The sequence below is a fragment of the Monopterus albus genome, unplaced genomic scaffold (genome assembly GCF_001952655.1).
Source record: "Monopterus albus unplaced genomic scaffold, M_albus_1.0 scaffold56.1, whole genome shotgun sequence".
Classification (NCBI taxonomy): Eukaryota; Metazoa; Chordata; class Actinopteri; order Synbranchiformes; family Synbranchidae; genus Monopterus; species Monopterus albus.
The window spans coordinates 86,299-100,961 of NW_018127936.1; the positions used below are offsets into that span (position 1 = coordinate 86,299).

The 14,663-nt window shown below is 39.0% G+C and overlaps 1 protein-coding gene across 7 annotated transcripts in view; it reads right to left on the reverse strand.

Annotated features, from left to right (window-relative positions):
- The window catches only part of grid2 (glutamate receptor, ionotropic, delta 2), a 437,846-nt gene that overhangs the window by 16,919 nt on the left and 406,264 nt on the right, over window positions 1-14,663 (reverse strand). For all 7 annotated transcript variants that reach the window (XR_002275145.1, XR_002275146.1, XM_020602378.1 and 4 more), the window contains one exon: window positions 572-812. Coding sequence is in view for 5 of the 7 variants with exons in the window: in XM_020602378.1 (XP_020458034.1) it covers window positions 572-812 (241 nt within the window). In the remaining 2 variants the exon portion in view is untranslated. The remainder of the gene's footprint in view (window positions 1-571; window positions 813-14,663) is intronic.

A 14,663-nucleotide genomic window follows, 5' to 3' on the forward strand; every position in this document is an offset into this window, starting at 1 on the left:
ATAGTCGGGCTCACCTCCACACACAGCTTGGGCTCTGGAACCTTACTCCTCGAGAGAGGCTGGACTCTCTACTACTCTGGAGTTGCCCACGGTGACGACGGTTTGCTGTCTATATATGGCAACTTTAATAGTGCAAACAATTAGAATTAATATCATGACAGGACACTTTATAAGTTTATGGATAAAGGATCAGGATTATGAGGGTCTCTGAAAAAATCAGTCTTATTGTACCTTTCTTTCTCTTCCTACATACTCAGAGCTTTATATACTGAAGACTATGCAAAATATCAATGCCAGTAATAGCACCGAAGAGCTAATATAGTACTTCCCACACTGTGCTATCTGAACAGTATTGTTGATTCTGCTTATGTAGTTCAGGGGATGTGACACCATGAATATGATGTTCTTACATATTTTTCTCTTACCTGGATCCTTCCTTTACCTTTTTTCTATCTATTACACTATCTCTTTCCCCTCTTGCAATGTAAGAAATTAGCTGGGATCTATTGTTGGCCCCATACCTTTCTGTGTATCATCATTTCTCCTATTAGTCATCCACCCATCCCCTTACCTCCTTGGAGGGGACCCTGGATCCCTTCCTTCGTGACCACCAGCTTTCCACCATGGCAATGAGGCAAGAGAGCACCACGCCTGCTGCAAGGACGCAGAAAACGCCAGCAAAGCTGTGGATGTCCAGGGCGCTGCCACGCTGCCGTGTCTGAACTGAGCTGTAGAGGTCACAGGGGCTGTCCTTGGGCCACCACTTGAGTTTCAGTATATCCATGTCGCCATTCTGCTGGAGCTCCAAGATTCTAGGGTACAGGCAGGTGACACAGGCATGTAAACATATAACTAGCTTCATAATATTAGCCTACATATTGCTCAATTAAAGTTCCATATGTGTTGTGAAATCAGACAATTTAAAACTCTGTTTTTCATAACTTTGTAACTTCATGTTTCTGGCAACTGAAAGTGGTCAGCACATGCAGCATGCAAAGGCAATCATACATGAATGAATATGTAAGTGCATGAATGAGCAACAAGCCAGCAGCAACATTTAGAGGAGTAAGACAGTTATTCATGATGAGCGCTGTAAATGGGTTATATAACTGATGGTGTCTTAGTGCTATTTTAATTATTACAGAGTCAAAATTAGTCATATCCATTCATAACAATCATGGAGAATGAAACATGCTTGCACAAGTCAAAGTGCACAAAACGTGACAACACTGCAGCTTTTACTGCAGTTGCTATAACTTTTCTCTTCCATTTGAGGGCAGTGTTAGCCAGTTAAAATCTTCCCTGATCCCTGACAACCATATTGGGCTGTCAAACTCATTATGGCTAACATTAATATGTTTTGCAGCACAGCATGAGTACACTGCCACAATGTCATTATGCAGCCTAGCTTTAGTCCCACGATTGATGGCTTCAGAGAGGATACAGCTCAGAGGTTGATGGGGTCCCTCTGTTAGCCTTCAGCTTTTTATTTAACTGGGTCGTTCATTTTAGTTTGGAGGAGAGCTGCATACAGACACAGATAGACAGCCAAGCATACAGAGGCTCTATTAGCATTCAGCTTCAGCAGGCAACATGGCATGCAGGAAAGAGGGGCACAGGGAAAGGGAGAGACAAAAAAGTAAAAGGCAATCTGGGAATGTGATGTGTGTGTGTGCATGTTTCTGCATGTACCTCCCTCACAGACACATACACACCCCCCCCACAGATAAATTAAGCTACTGTGCTGACACCTGCTTTGAATGATCTCATGTCATTCATTGACCATTATCAGTTGTTACCATAGCTGTGGGTTAGCAGGTACCGACTCCATCTCCTAGTTGGCTCAGTAGGCTGTTGTTATGCATCAAACATTCACCATTATGGTTATAATAAACACAAAGAATAGATTTAGGGACAAAAACACCCAAGAACCACTGTTGTGGGGTGGTTACACTGGATAGGCACCATTTTAATCCTGAAAATCACCTCTGCTTTTCAAAATTGTATATATTTGCATGAATTTGATTATTCACAAGCAATAAGTAATACATGGAAATGAGTTTAAAAGTGAAATTAAAATGAAAGGTAAAATTAAAAATAAAACCTCAAGATTCCTATTAGTGAAACTATATTATTGAATGCATGATCAGGGAAACTCCTGGTTTGGGAATGATCATGGTTTGGGTTAAATAATGTATTAAAGTAGTAAATTTGAGTATCAACTTTATCACTCTTATAACTAGATGTCACCTATTATGTCGATGTAGATGTGTCGAATATATGAACCCTCTTGTCTACTTGTAGCTGTAGCTTGCCCCTACTGAAATAGAATTATAAGCTTGAAAACAAATTTAAAGGGGTGTTCAAAATCAAATCGGCTCAAGCTGATTGACACAATCAGGGCAGATACGTATTCCGAAAGGAGCACGTTTACAAACTTGACTGCAGGATTCATACATGTGTACATCGAGAGAGATGACTTCACTGGGGCAAACGCCTCTTTCAAGTTTAACGGCAACATGCTGATATGAAAGAAAGTGCCCATTTCTTATCTTCCGTTTTCCTCATACAGAATACACAAAATAGACTGAAATCAATCACGACATGCAAATGAGCCCCGCAGACAGTTTACATAATTAATTTCATCCACAATAGCCCAGAAAACATAGCTCATTTCAATATAAATCAGCTCAACAGGCTCAGCACGCTGCTGTGTAACCATGTTACTCTCATTTAGGGACATTGTCTTATGAAATGGTAGTTGTGGTTGTAATAGAAGGGAAAAACTAATTCAAACAGCAAATCCACCAACAGTCACTCTAACAGCAGATTATGTCCAACAACTGCTGACTTGATTTTGAGATTGTTTGGTTCAGATGAGCACAGATTAGTGTGAAGATTCGATCAGACTTTGTGTAGATTATATGCAATATTGGCTCAAAACAAATGATAGCAAACTGATCTGCACTGATTCCCAGATGCTTAATACCTGCTGTTCAGCCATAGCAGAGTAGCAGCAGCACTGGCCTAGATACAGTATATGCCTTCATATCAATCCTGCATCTGTTCTTTCATAGTGGTGCAGTGACATTTGTTCCTTCCAAACATGTGACTATATTACTTTTGGACTGTAATACTGTATAACATACAGTAGGACTAGTGCCTCTGAAATTGTTTCATGCTTGACCACTCCTTGCACCCACTGAGTTCCAGATTGCTGATTGCTGGAGGAGCAGTAACACAAAAACACTTCAGTGTTGCGTGCGGGCCACACTGTTGATATGCAAGTTGATATACTAAGATTAAGCGTTTGAACAGTATCTCTGTTTAATCAAAATTTATACAGCATCCTTACTAGGCTGCTCTTAGCTCATGATAATATCATAAAAAAATCACTTCACTGTTTATGAAACTTAAAACAAGATTTTTTCCTAGAGAGGTGTTATGCCTTTCATACAGTACTGACCTTTTTATCTGCCACCTTAACAACAGATGCCTCACACAAACAAGCCTACACTCTGACAGACAGCTTCATAGAAAGATGGATTACACACAGGCTAATTAGCTGGAGTAAGAGCGATCCCACCTATCAAAAGAACTAGGCAATGTTTTGTCAAAATATTTCATCACTTCTTGCTTAGAATTCAGGCAACCTCTGAAGATTTCTCGTCTCAGTTGATGCCTTTTCATATCTGTCAAAAGAAGAGACATGCTTTATATTTGGAGTTGGCGTCTGTTATCTCTGCTTATGAGTTGACTCTTCTTATGTGTTACAAATGTCATGTCACGCAGGTTTTGTGCGTCACTTAAGGAGTGGCAAAAAGCTGTGGCATCTTGGTTTATCTGCATTAACATCTGTGAACACAATTACTAGGAACAGTAAATGCTTTTGTGATATAAGGCAACGGAAGGTGTTTGGTGTTGACCTTTGAGGGAAAACATTCTCAGGGGAAAGGATAATTAACTTTTTTCTCTTGAAGAGAGAAAAAGCAATGTCACCTGGATATAACTGTCAAATATTCTATTTATACATACAATCATATGGGAGTGTGTATAAATACAAACAGAATCTTGCTGTGAGCCGAGGTTACTGGTTGCAACTATAAGTTAAAGCTCAATTTTCTGATGTGATTTTCAAATATTAATGCAAAAAAACTCACTAAATGCCAACCTTTTCAAAAGGATGCCAAACAAAACAACAAAGAAAAGGCTTACTCTCCAACTTGATCAAAGCTCAGACATGTCAAAACAGAAAAACAAACACTTCAAAAACAGACATTTATCAGCAGAATTATTACAGTAGAGTGTGACTAAGCTGCATGTAACTTTGAGGGAGGACAGGGCAAAACAGAGTTGAGATTCAGGACAGTGCGTGTTCTCGCTCCCATCTATTACAACCCTGTCTGCTTGTGGAGCTCATCATCCATCATTCTGCACTAATTAGCCTATCAGAGATATGCACAGGTTGCTTCTCCAACAGACCAGTGCATCAAACCCTGACACTGACATGCATTCACAACACACACATATATGTAGGGCTCTAATAAATTCGACAGCAATGCAGGAATACCAGTTTGCTGCTGTTCTGCTGACGTGTCAGTCTAAACTTGGTCACTTTCAGATTACGAGTGTGCTCAGATTGACACCAGACAGGCAAGAAATACTTAAGCTTTGTGAGAAAAAGTGTGCATAAACACAAAAGCAGTTACCACTGCTCTTCATTTAACTCTATCCCATGGCTGACAGGCAGGATGAAAGGCCACTGTGAGCTGCCTGACAAAAACATGGGTTGAGTCAAAGGTTTCCTGCACTACACCATCTGTCTAGATATCTAATTTGGCTGTCACTGACTCACCAAAGAAACACATCCTCCCTTTAAAAAAACACACAGGCACACAAATTTGCTGGAACACACATTAAATTGTGAATCCATGTACAAGCAGTAAAGGCCTAGAGACACACTCAACATACACTAAGATTCTGTAATGTGTGGTTTGTTGAGAAACAATGACAAACTGACATAATGAGTGCTGGGAGCAGCTAATTAAAATGTGTGTGTTTCTCTGTGTGTGTGTGTGTGTGTGTGTGTGTGTGTGTGTGTCACAACCTTTATGTCATCATGAAAGATCCGCTACATTACACAGAGTTTGATGGAGTTCATGATAAAGCACAAGGGAAGAAATCTGACAACCAATTTATTTCACCACTGCAGTATGCGTTTCCCTTCATAGTTATCCAAAACTTTTTTCTGTTTTTTGTTTTAAACTTTTTTTTTTTTTTTGCTTTAATTTCAAGTTGAATATGTAAGCTATTGAAAGCATGTACAGTAAGATTGTTTAAATAGTTTTTCTTAGTTCATGTAATTCCCTCAGGGCCTGTTAGTGTTTTTTCCGCAGGATGTCATCAGGAGGCACACTGCTGCCTGAAGTACCAGGAAATCACTATAATCACCAAGAATAGTATCTACTGTACTGTATATGATACAGTGCAGGCATTAGTGTCAGGTGCTATATTAATGTCAACTACATCTACAGTAATGAAATGCATGATAGTCAGCTAAAATATACAGCATATGTGAGGGGTTTAATGTCACTGTTAGCTGCATAGATGAGGAGAATAACGTGAAATTTAATTACAGAACAAGTGTAATTTGTGTATTTATAAGTTGTTAAAGCAAAGAAGTAAGGGATGCCTATGTCCAGGAGGCAATTGTTGTGTGCCTCTTTGTGTGAATATGTTTGTGTGCGAAAGTGAGCGCTCTTTCTCTGCCTCCCCGCTCTCTCTGCAATGGCCATGTCTGTGTGGACTAAATGTTGCCATGGCAACTCAATGGCAGCAGCCTTGATGTTGGGGTGATCGCAGATTATTAGTTGACTCCAGATGAAAAAAGATTTACCGTAGTGATTTGGACAAAGAAGCAAAGAAGGCTTGAAGAAAGGGAAATTGGGCTAAAAGGAAAATGTGAATGACAATTTCTTTGAATTCTGCGAATCTGCAGCAAAATTTGTCAGGTGAGAAAATACAAAATTTTAGGAAAAAAATATGAAAAGGAAGGACATATGAAATAAAAATATGTAGTGAAATCACAAAGATAGGTAGAGCAAGAGAGAGAGTCAATATCACACAAACAAAAGAAGGCACTGTACTAAATAGTCCCAATTATGCAGAAGACATGCCTTTTTACATAAAGGACAGATAAGGGCACAGACATGAACAGATATTCCTCTATTATATATATAACTCTTTTGTCACAGGAAGAAACACTCGAAGGTGGCCTTGCATGTTTATCCTTGTTATGATGAGCTATCCTTGAGAGCGAGGACGTCCTGGAAAGTGAGGATATTCTGTCAAACCCTCACTTCTTTAAAGGGCTGTTTATGATTTCTAGGTGAATAAATTTAGGTTTGGATTAGGCATGGAGGTGTTAAAGTTAAAGCTATGGAATGCATTATGTTAATAACTCTCCTGAAGTACACAGATACAGTCATATGCACTGTAAACATTTGTCCGCATGTGCACAAAACAATTTTACACATTTGTGCTAAATCACTGGCCTTGATTAAAACATTATGCATCCTTATGTGGATATAAATATTTTGAAACTTGACTAAATCAATTTTATATGACACTTTATGAGTCTGAATCTGTGTAATTTATTCTAAACAAAGATATGCATCCATCCATGCATTAGCTATACTGTTTATCCTTCAGAAGGTGGAGCCAATCCGAGCTAATGAAGTGGGGTAACACCCTGGACACGTCACCACTTTATCACAAAGCACTAAACAAAAATATTGCATAAAATATTATCCAATCCTAGCCCCCATAAATACAAATTCTACTAGTCTCACAATCATAATCGCTCTGGCTTCAACCTCAACAGCTCAAACCGCTTGAACATCACTATAGATACTGACATACAGTGCCTAACCTGCATCAGAAGCAGACAGTAAACTTAGAAACCTCTATGCATTCAATCCCACTTGCCCGTCCTCCTCCATTTCCAACATAATCTCACCCAGTGAAATTGTCAGTTAATGTATTATGACAACTCTCTGTCCAACTGCTCTGACGAGTTGGATCCCACCATCTGGCTTATTTTAAGAAATACACCTGAGCTACATCAACTAAAATCCTATGGACCTTCACTCATCTCACTGTATACACCCAACCTGTACAAACAGTATCAGCAATACAAAGAAGCCAGAAACACAGCATGGTCCACTTACTACACCCATGGGATTCAGTCTGGTTCAAACAACTTCAATGTCCCTTTTGCCACAATAAAATAGCTCAGTAGTCAAATGTAACCTTCACCATTTTTCAATCCAATAGTGAAAACATATGCAATAGCCTTGCAATCACCACCCCACTCCTGACACTGGTGACTTCCCCTTTTCAACAAAAACACCCCTCTCCCATTTTTCTCCAGTTACCTCCTCCAGACTGACTCAGATCATCACTGGAATTAAAACAACCACCTGCCCTCTGGATCCCATCCTGCCACCACTCACTAAAGCTTGCTTTTCCACCATCTGTCCACTAATTACAGCTGCCATTAACTCATCCTTGAGCTCAGGCTATGTGCCCCTCACCCTCATACTGACTTCAGTAACTGCAACACTGAACACTCCTCAACCTCAGTGCAGTATTCAACACCATTAATCTCCCCATGTCCCACCTGCGGGACAACTCTCACCAAACAGTGTTCTCTGCTGGTTATCTCGCTAATAGACAATACTTGATTAACATTAGCAACTGTATCTTGTCCACTGTCACTCTCTAATATGGAGTCCCACAGGGTTTGATTTTGGTCCTCTCCTTTTCAACCTCTACCTCTACTCAGCTATCTCTGCTATGTCGATGACATCCAGCTCTGTACATGTCAACCCACGCCTACCACATTGATCTCCACTGCCACCACACTCCTGTCTGCCCCCTCCGTTCTGACACCTCAAACCTCCTCACATTGCCTCAGAGGACCAGGCACTGAACCTGGGGGTGATAGAGCTTTTACCATTGCTGCCCCCACCTTCTTCAGTTTCCAATTTCCTGCCTATGGACATCAGGAACACCCACACTATACACTTTTATAACAGCAGTCAAGACCCACCTTTTCAAAACTGCTCTTACCTCCAATCCCTCCCCATCCACCCTTGCTTTGTGTTTTTTTTTTTTGCTTGTATTTTACCTACAGGTCTAGTTTGTCTTTTTAAATTTGAAGTCTTGCTCCTTTTTATACTATTCCTGGTGTTTGTTGTTGTTCTCTTTATTGTGTAAAGGATCTTTAAGTTACTTGAAAAATGCTGTATAAATGAAATATATCATTATTATTAACATTACATTAAATATAATGGGCTTTCAAGAGTTCATCTGACAATCATGTCTATTTGGAAACAGTTTTAATGAGCATCCCCTAATGTTATAAATGATATCCCTACTGAAGTGAAAATGAACTGTTAAGAGATTTCACACTGTGCTGCTGCACCACTGCTGAGGTATGGGGATTGCCTCTCCAACTCAAATGGATGGTGAGGCTGTTCCAAATTGAGACTACAGGCTACAAAGTGAGCTTTGAAAGCCTGTTAGCTCAGCACCTGGCAAACCGATCGTTGAGTCATTGGTATTGATCAGCTCGGCTATCAACCCTCTCTAGATATATTATGGCTATTTTCTATGGAACAATAAAAACCTCACTTAATGCCACTTTAAATGCAGTGTAATGCCATATATTGTGTTGATTCGGCAGTCTTCCCCAAAGCCCATCCATAAGGCCCCAGTAAATGCAGGTTATGTCCCATGCTGCTCTTTTCCTGCAGCTGTATCCAGTTAAAAATGTAGACAGCTGTGGGTTAGATGATCAAACACAATGTGAAAGAGTTAATTGCAAGACAAACCTCTTAAGTGTACTACCGCCCAATAGCCTTGCTCTTTTATTCGAATATTCTTCTCCTGTCACCACTGTAGCAAACATAATTTTAAGTAGGAGACAGTGAAGAGTGGAACTTGCAGTGAGGTGAGAGGTGGAGAGAGAATGTGAAGACAGAGGGTGATGAGATGTGAGTGAACCAGAGAATAAGGGAAGATGGAAAATTGAGTGAGAAAATGAGAGGGGAGCAAGAAAACCAGGCAGTGTACTCAGTCAGGATGGATGGCTGACAACAAAATCACACACTGGAGGAAGGGAAAGCACAAGTGAGAAAGTAGGGAGACAGGATAGAAGGGGAGAGCTAAAGAGTGCAAAGCGAAGATAAAAGACAATGGAAGAGATGAGCGAACAGAAGAACAATGTCAAATAAAATGAGCAGAGAGGGGGTAGAGGAGCACGGGGATGAGAGACAGAGGTGTTATGCTAAAATGAGTTTGTTGCTCTGAGACGACCATTGACTGTCAGCTCCTTAAATGAGAACAACACTGGGTTGACAGCTCAGTTACAAGCACAACACAAAGCTGGCAACATCATCAGACTCCGGCTGCTTCACTGCTGTTAGCCTGACTGTAAAACATGATGAAGAATCATTTTCACATCATAAACTCAAAAAGTATATCTAAAAGTAGTTTCACTGTAGTTCTTGGTGACTGCAGGGTCAGGAAAGCTCAAAGGTTTGCTGTCAGAGTACAAGCATGTCTTAGAAAATATGTGATGTTTGTGAAAATATGTTCATTAAAACAAGTACAGTGAGACAGGTATATAGCAAGACTTTGAAGGTGAAGGCTTGTGATGGCATTTCAATTATTCTGTGTAGATGAGAGTAACTTAGGAAGCCCTACAGAACTGAACTCTTACACTCATGTAAGCAAACCACCCAGTAAACAAACCTTAGGTACTGTACTGTGTGGTGGGATTTCACAGGTCATGGTTATGTCAGAGATTCTTTATGTAATTTTATGATTCTTGAAAAGTCAACAGTTCTCATCCCATGGTGTCAAATAGTGGCACTCTGTCAAGTACACAAGTAAAATACTTGTATAACTAATTTAAAAAATCATAAAGATAAATGCAACATATCCAGCTCTCTTTGATTGCCAGGGTATCAAATACTGATGATTTGTCGGGTATCTTTGGTGTCTCATACCGACACAAAACAGTGCTTGTATTGATTTCAGTGTGAAACATTAGGCATTTAAACTACAGTACAATATGTGGTTAGGTTTAGGAAAAAATCATGGCTTGGGTTAATATGCTTATCAGTAAAAAAAAAAAATAATGGGAAAGTCCAATATTTTGTGACCCACCCATCCACTCCAACCTCTTGCTGTACATACTACATCACTGTGTCTTGGTTCACAATGAAATGCCATAACGGTCTACATTACACACAACTGACACAGCTCTCATCATTTAACATTCCAAACTTTCTAAGAATGTATTGCATCACCAGATTGCTCAGCAATTTGACACATAAAAATCAGTGTTAGAAAGGCAGAGTCTGCGCTTCAGTGGAAGTATGCTGGATACAGCATGGTGAGCAGGTTTTAATATCAATATCTTATGCCAAATTACTGTGGCCTGTTAGAAAAAAAAAGTGTCAAGTTCTTGTCTCCAACTTCAAAGTCCAAATCCAAGTCCGATTCATCAGTGCTCAAGTCCAAGATGACTCATGAGTCCAGAAAATCTGGACTCGAGTCCTGGACTCAAATACTACAACACTGCCTTGAGCATTCAATATGTTTGTTGAAAACCAGTTAGAACCAGCACATAGTAGAAGTAATACAATAACCTCGGTCTTTCTGCAACTCATAAACCATAAGCTGTGTGAGTCTGTGCCTTAGCCTCTAGCAAATGTGAACATATGACTGTGTGCATATCATCTTTGGTGCCAGAATAATCAACACATTCACTAAGTCAACAAAGACTGGAGAGTTTCCTTTTGGACCTAAAGTTTTTATTCATATGCTGAATCACCACAAGCTGTAGTGAATCAATAAAGCATCCAATTATCTTTATATTATGTTACATTTTTCTATGTGGCCTGCTTCATTGAATGAGCCAAACCTGCCTCTTTGTGATAAAAAATATGTCACAGCATGGCAAAAAAATCTACACTCTGACATATGCTGCACTCACTTTATTTGTCCAAATCAGTTTACCATTTTTTCAGGCAGGACATTGATGGAGTCAGGAGAACAGAGGCTAAGCATAATCAACCCAGCCAGTAAGGCAACACCTGCTCCTGATTATTCTCTCCTTGTGTTTCATTAAAATAATAATAATAATATGCTGGGAGAAGTAGGACTGAAGAACATTTAATCACAGCCAAAGATTAACACCCTGATGTCTACAAAGTGTTGATTCAATGATAAAAAAAAAAAACTATTATTGAAGCATAGGGTTTGCTTTTTAATGGGTTTATTTTGTTACCAAATATTAAAAAAAAAGTGAACCACAGAGGTCTCTCCAGAGACCTAATCATAGACTCAATATTTTCACTCTCATTTTAGTGGCAGAGATAACATGCTGGCCTCTATCACACAGTTACCATGTGCACAACCTGGTTGGACATAGTGGAGAAGTGTTGCACATTAAATGAGACTAGCCAGGATTTTAGCTGTGCCAGACGCATTTGACAGACCAGGGAAAATACTGTATTAGACATTCAGACATAATTTCAAACATGTTGAACTTTTTGGTCCCTCAAGTAACATTTACAAAGCTTAATTGTTCTATTTAGTACTCAATGTCATACATTTTGTCAACAAATTTTCAATTAGGCATCATTAAAACAGAGTGTGTGGTTGAACTGGAACAGATTATTAGGATGAATTATGATAAACAACACATATAACTTACACAGTCATTAGCCATCATTAACACATCGGGAGATGAGAGAGAGACTAGGAAGGTCAGAGAGAGAGACAGAGAGAGACAGAGAGAGAGAGAGCACCATATCCCCTCATTTATTGTGATTAATATACAGTACATATAATGAATGTAAAAAAGTGTGTGGGCTGAGTTTTACTGTGATTTACTGGTAGAAGACTCAGCTTTAGAGCAAGAAAGCTTATCAAAAGTCAGAAAGGAGCGAGAGAGAGCGAATAGATTGACATTGGATCACTTTCTGTCATCTGGAACAGTGTCACAATCCTAAAAACACTCACACACACATGCAAAAAAATTTATTTTTTTTGTTCAACACTCTTGGAAATAATGTATTATTTTCCACCATAGTGATTTCCATGGACAGGAAACTGAAGGCTTCAGAGCCAACAGCTTAACCGGAGTTCACTGTGAATGAGTGTGCACTGTAGGTATAAAGAAGAGGGAGAAATGATGAATCAAATTACTTGCTTTTTAGCTTAGCTTAGCCTTCATCAAAACTTTTTTCAAATGTAGCTCAATGTATTATAGTACTACAAAGAACAAATCTGAACCATTTTGAACCACTGAATGAACAGGACATGTTGCAATTGTTAATTGTTCTATGCAACTGTCTCATCTTCCACTTTGATATTACTGTGATTACTGTGTGGGATACTCAAGTCAATATGTCCCCTGCTCTATGGGACCCCTCAAAAGCAGACCAACAACTGAAGCTAAAAGTCCTCACTGAGGATTCTAAACTAATGGAAACGTTTCAAAGTAAAATGTGGTTTTATATAGAGTACCTCCAAGACGAGTTATTCCTCTAAAACAGTATAATAAACTAGTATGCAAGCCAACTGAAACTGCTCTAGGCAACTTATGTTTGGCTAGCAAAATTAACTGCAGTAATATTTATATTTTACAGACTGTGTTATACAATATGTCCTGTTTTGTCTGACTAACAAAACATAAAGATGTATATGACAAAAAAACAAACATAAGAAAGCAGAAAATCTTCACAGTGGAAAAGTTGGAATGGCAGAATGATGAAAATTACAGCTTTTTTAAATCCATTTTCTGTAGACTGACTAATTGATTAATTAGTTTGTTTTGTCAAGCAGACTTACTGATCTGATTTTGGTTGTTCTTATGTCATCAGTGCTGCTGGTAAGAAACTGTTGTCTCTGGGGTTTTAATGGCGTAACTGCAGGCATTAAGCAAACCTTAAATAGTAGGCTCAGGTTCAGATAAAAAAAGACTCATATTGGCTGATTCCAAGGACAATCAAAAAGACTTTTTGTTACAACATTACATTTAACCACTGTTGGCTAGCGCAGACAGATTCACTTAATACTATTAAAGTAGCTCTTCAAAGATGTCTGAGACCGCAGTGACAGAGAATCCCAGTATTACAGCCAAGTCCTCTTCTGTACATTCTGCTTACAACCCTGCTGCTGGGACTAAAATAAGGATGGACAAAGGCAGCTTTAAAAGCCATTTATATGCATCCTTCTATGGTTTTTTTTTTATCATATACATTTCCAAAGAAAATCTCCACTACACAGATCATTAAATTTCAGTTCACGGTTTGCAATAACCAAACTTTCACAAGTCAGTTCATCAACAGTTTTTTAAACTATTGCTGACAATTTTATTGTCATGAAAGCTGCTGAAATAAACACTTGCCATAATACTCAAGGCATCACAAACAAACTGTTTTTATGAGCCATATACTGTTTACTTTGTATTCATTCGGACCCAAAGCAATTTAATGTCACTTAAAAAAGAAAAAAATGTTTACTAGAGGACTACTTTAATAATACTAACACATCACTTACTGAGGTTGAACTTCAATTTATCATTCAGATAGGATTTAATATAAATGTATAAATCAGCTGAGGCTGTAGAGTGAACATTGAAGAATGTGTGCATGGATTTGCAGGTTGAGTAAAAAAAAAAATGTAATAAAGGCAAGTCTCCAACAAAGGTATTAGGAGAGAAGCAAGGAAAAATAAAGAATGTATATAGTTATCACATACACACATGAGCATACCCACTGATCTAGCAATCTCTTTTACATATGTATTTAAATATGTGGTAATAAAGGAGACACATTAGCTGGGTTCAGGAGAAAATGAAGCCTTCGTATGCCGTCACATTGCTCACTCATCTCTCTTGGAACTATTTTTTTTGTTTCTCTTTCTGTCATAACACCACTCAATATGTGAGAGAACATGTGTTTCATTTACAGATATGGAAAAGAAATTAATACGAACAAACCACAAAACCCCCCAAAAAGTTCCAATTTGTACAAAATCTGAACTAATTTACAAAGGAAATCAGAGCTTATGGGTGACACGAATGGTACATAAATGTCCAACTAGTTCAAGCCACAGGCTAAAGGGCTAATCCAGATTCACACCTTAATTTCTCCATCTATGGTATGGTACCTGCTCACCACAGCAGTCCAACCCGTGGACTCTGAGGTGTGACGTACCTGTGATTGTGGAAATAATTTGCTGGTGCTGTATATGTCACTGGGGCCGTCAAGCATACCATACAGCATGCGCTACAACGGTCCCCACAGAAATACAGAGCGTGACGGCTCTGTTTTAAAACCACTGAACTGTCAGCCCTCAGGCCACTGATAAACACCTGCGTGTAGACAGATGACAAAACAACATAAATGCATCAGTGTTGTTGAATTTAATCTAACAAGCAGTGTGACCATAATCAAATCCATATACTGTAGTAGATGTGGCACTCTGATCTGGCTAGATGTGGCTAGATTACAAAGTAGGATTGTTTTTTATATCTAAAAACAACCCTCCCATTGAACAACCCTGATATCACTCTGAGC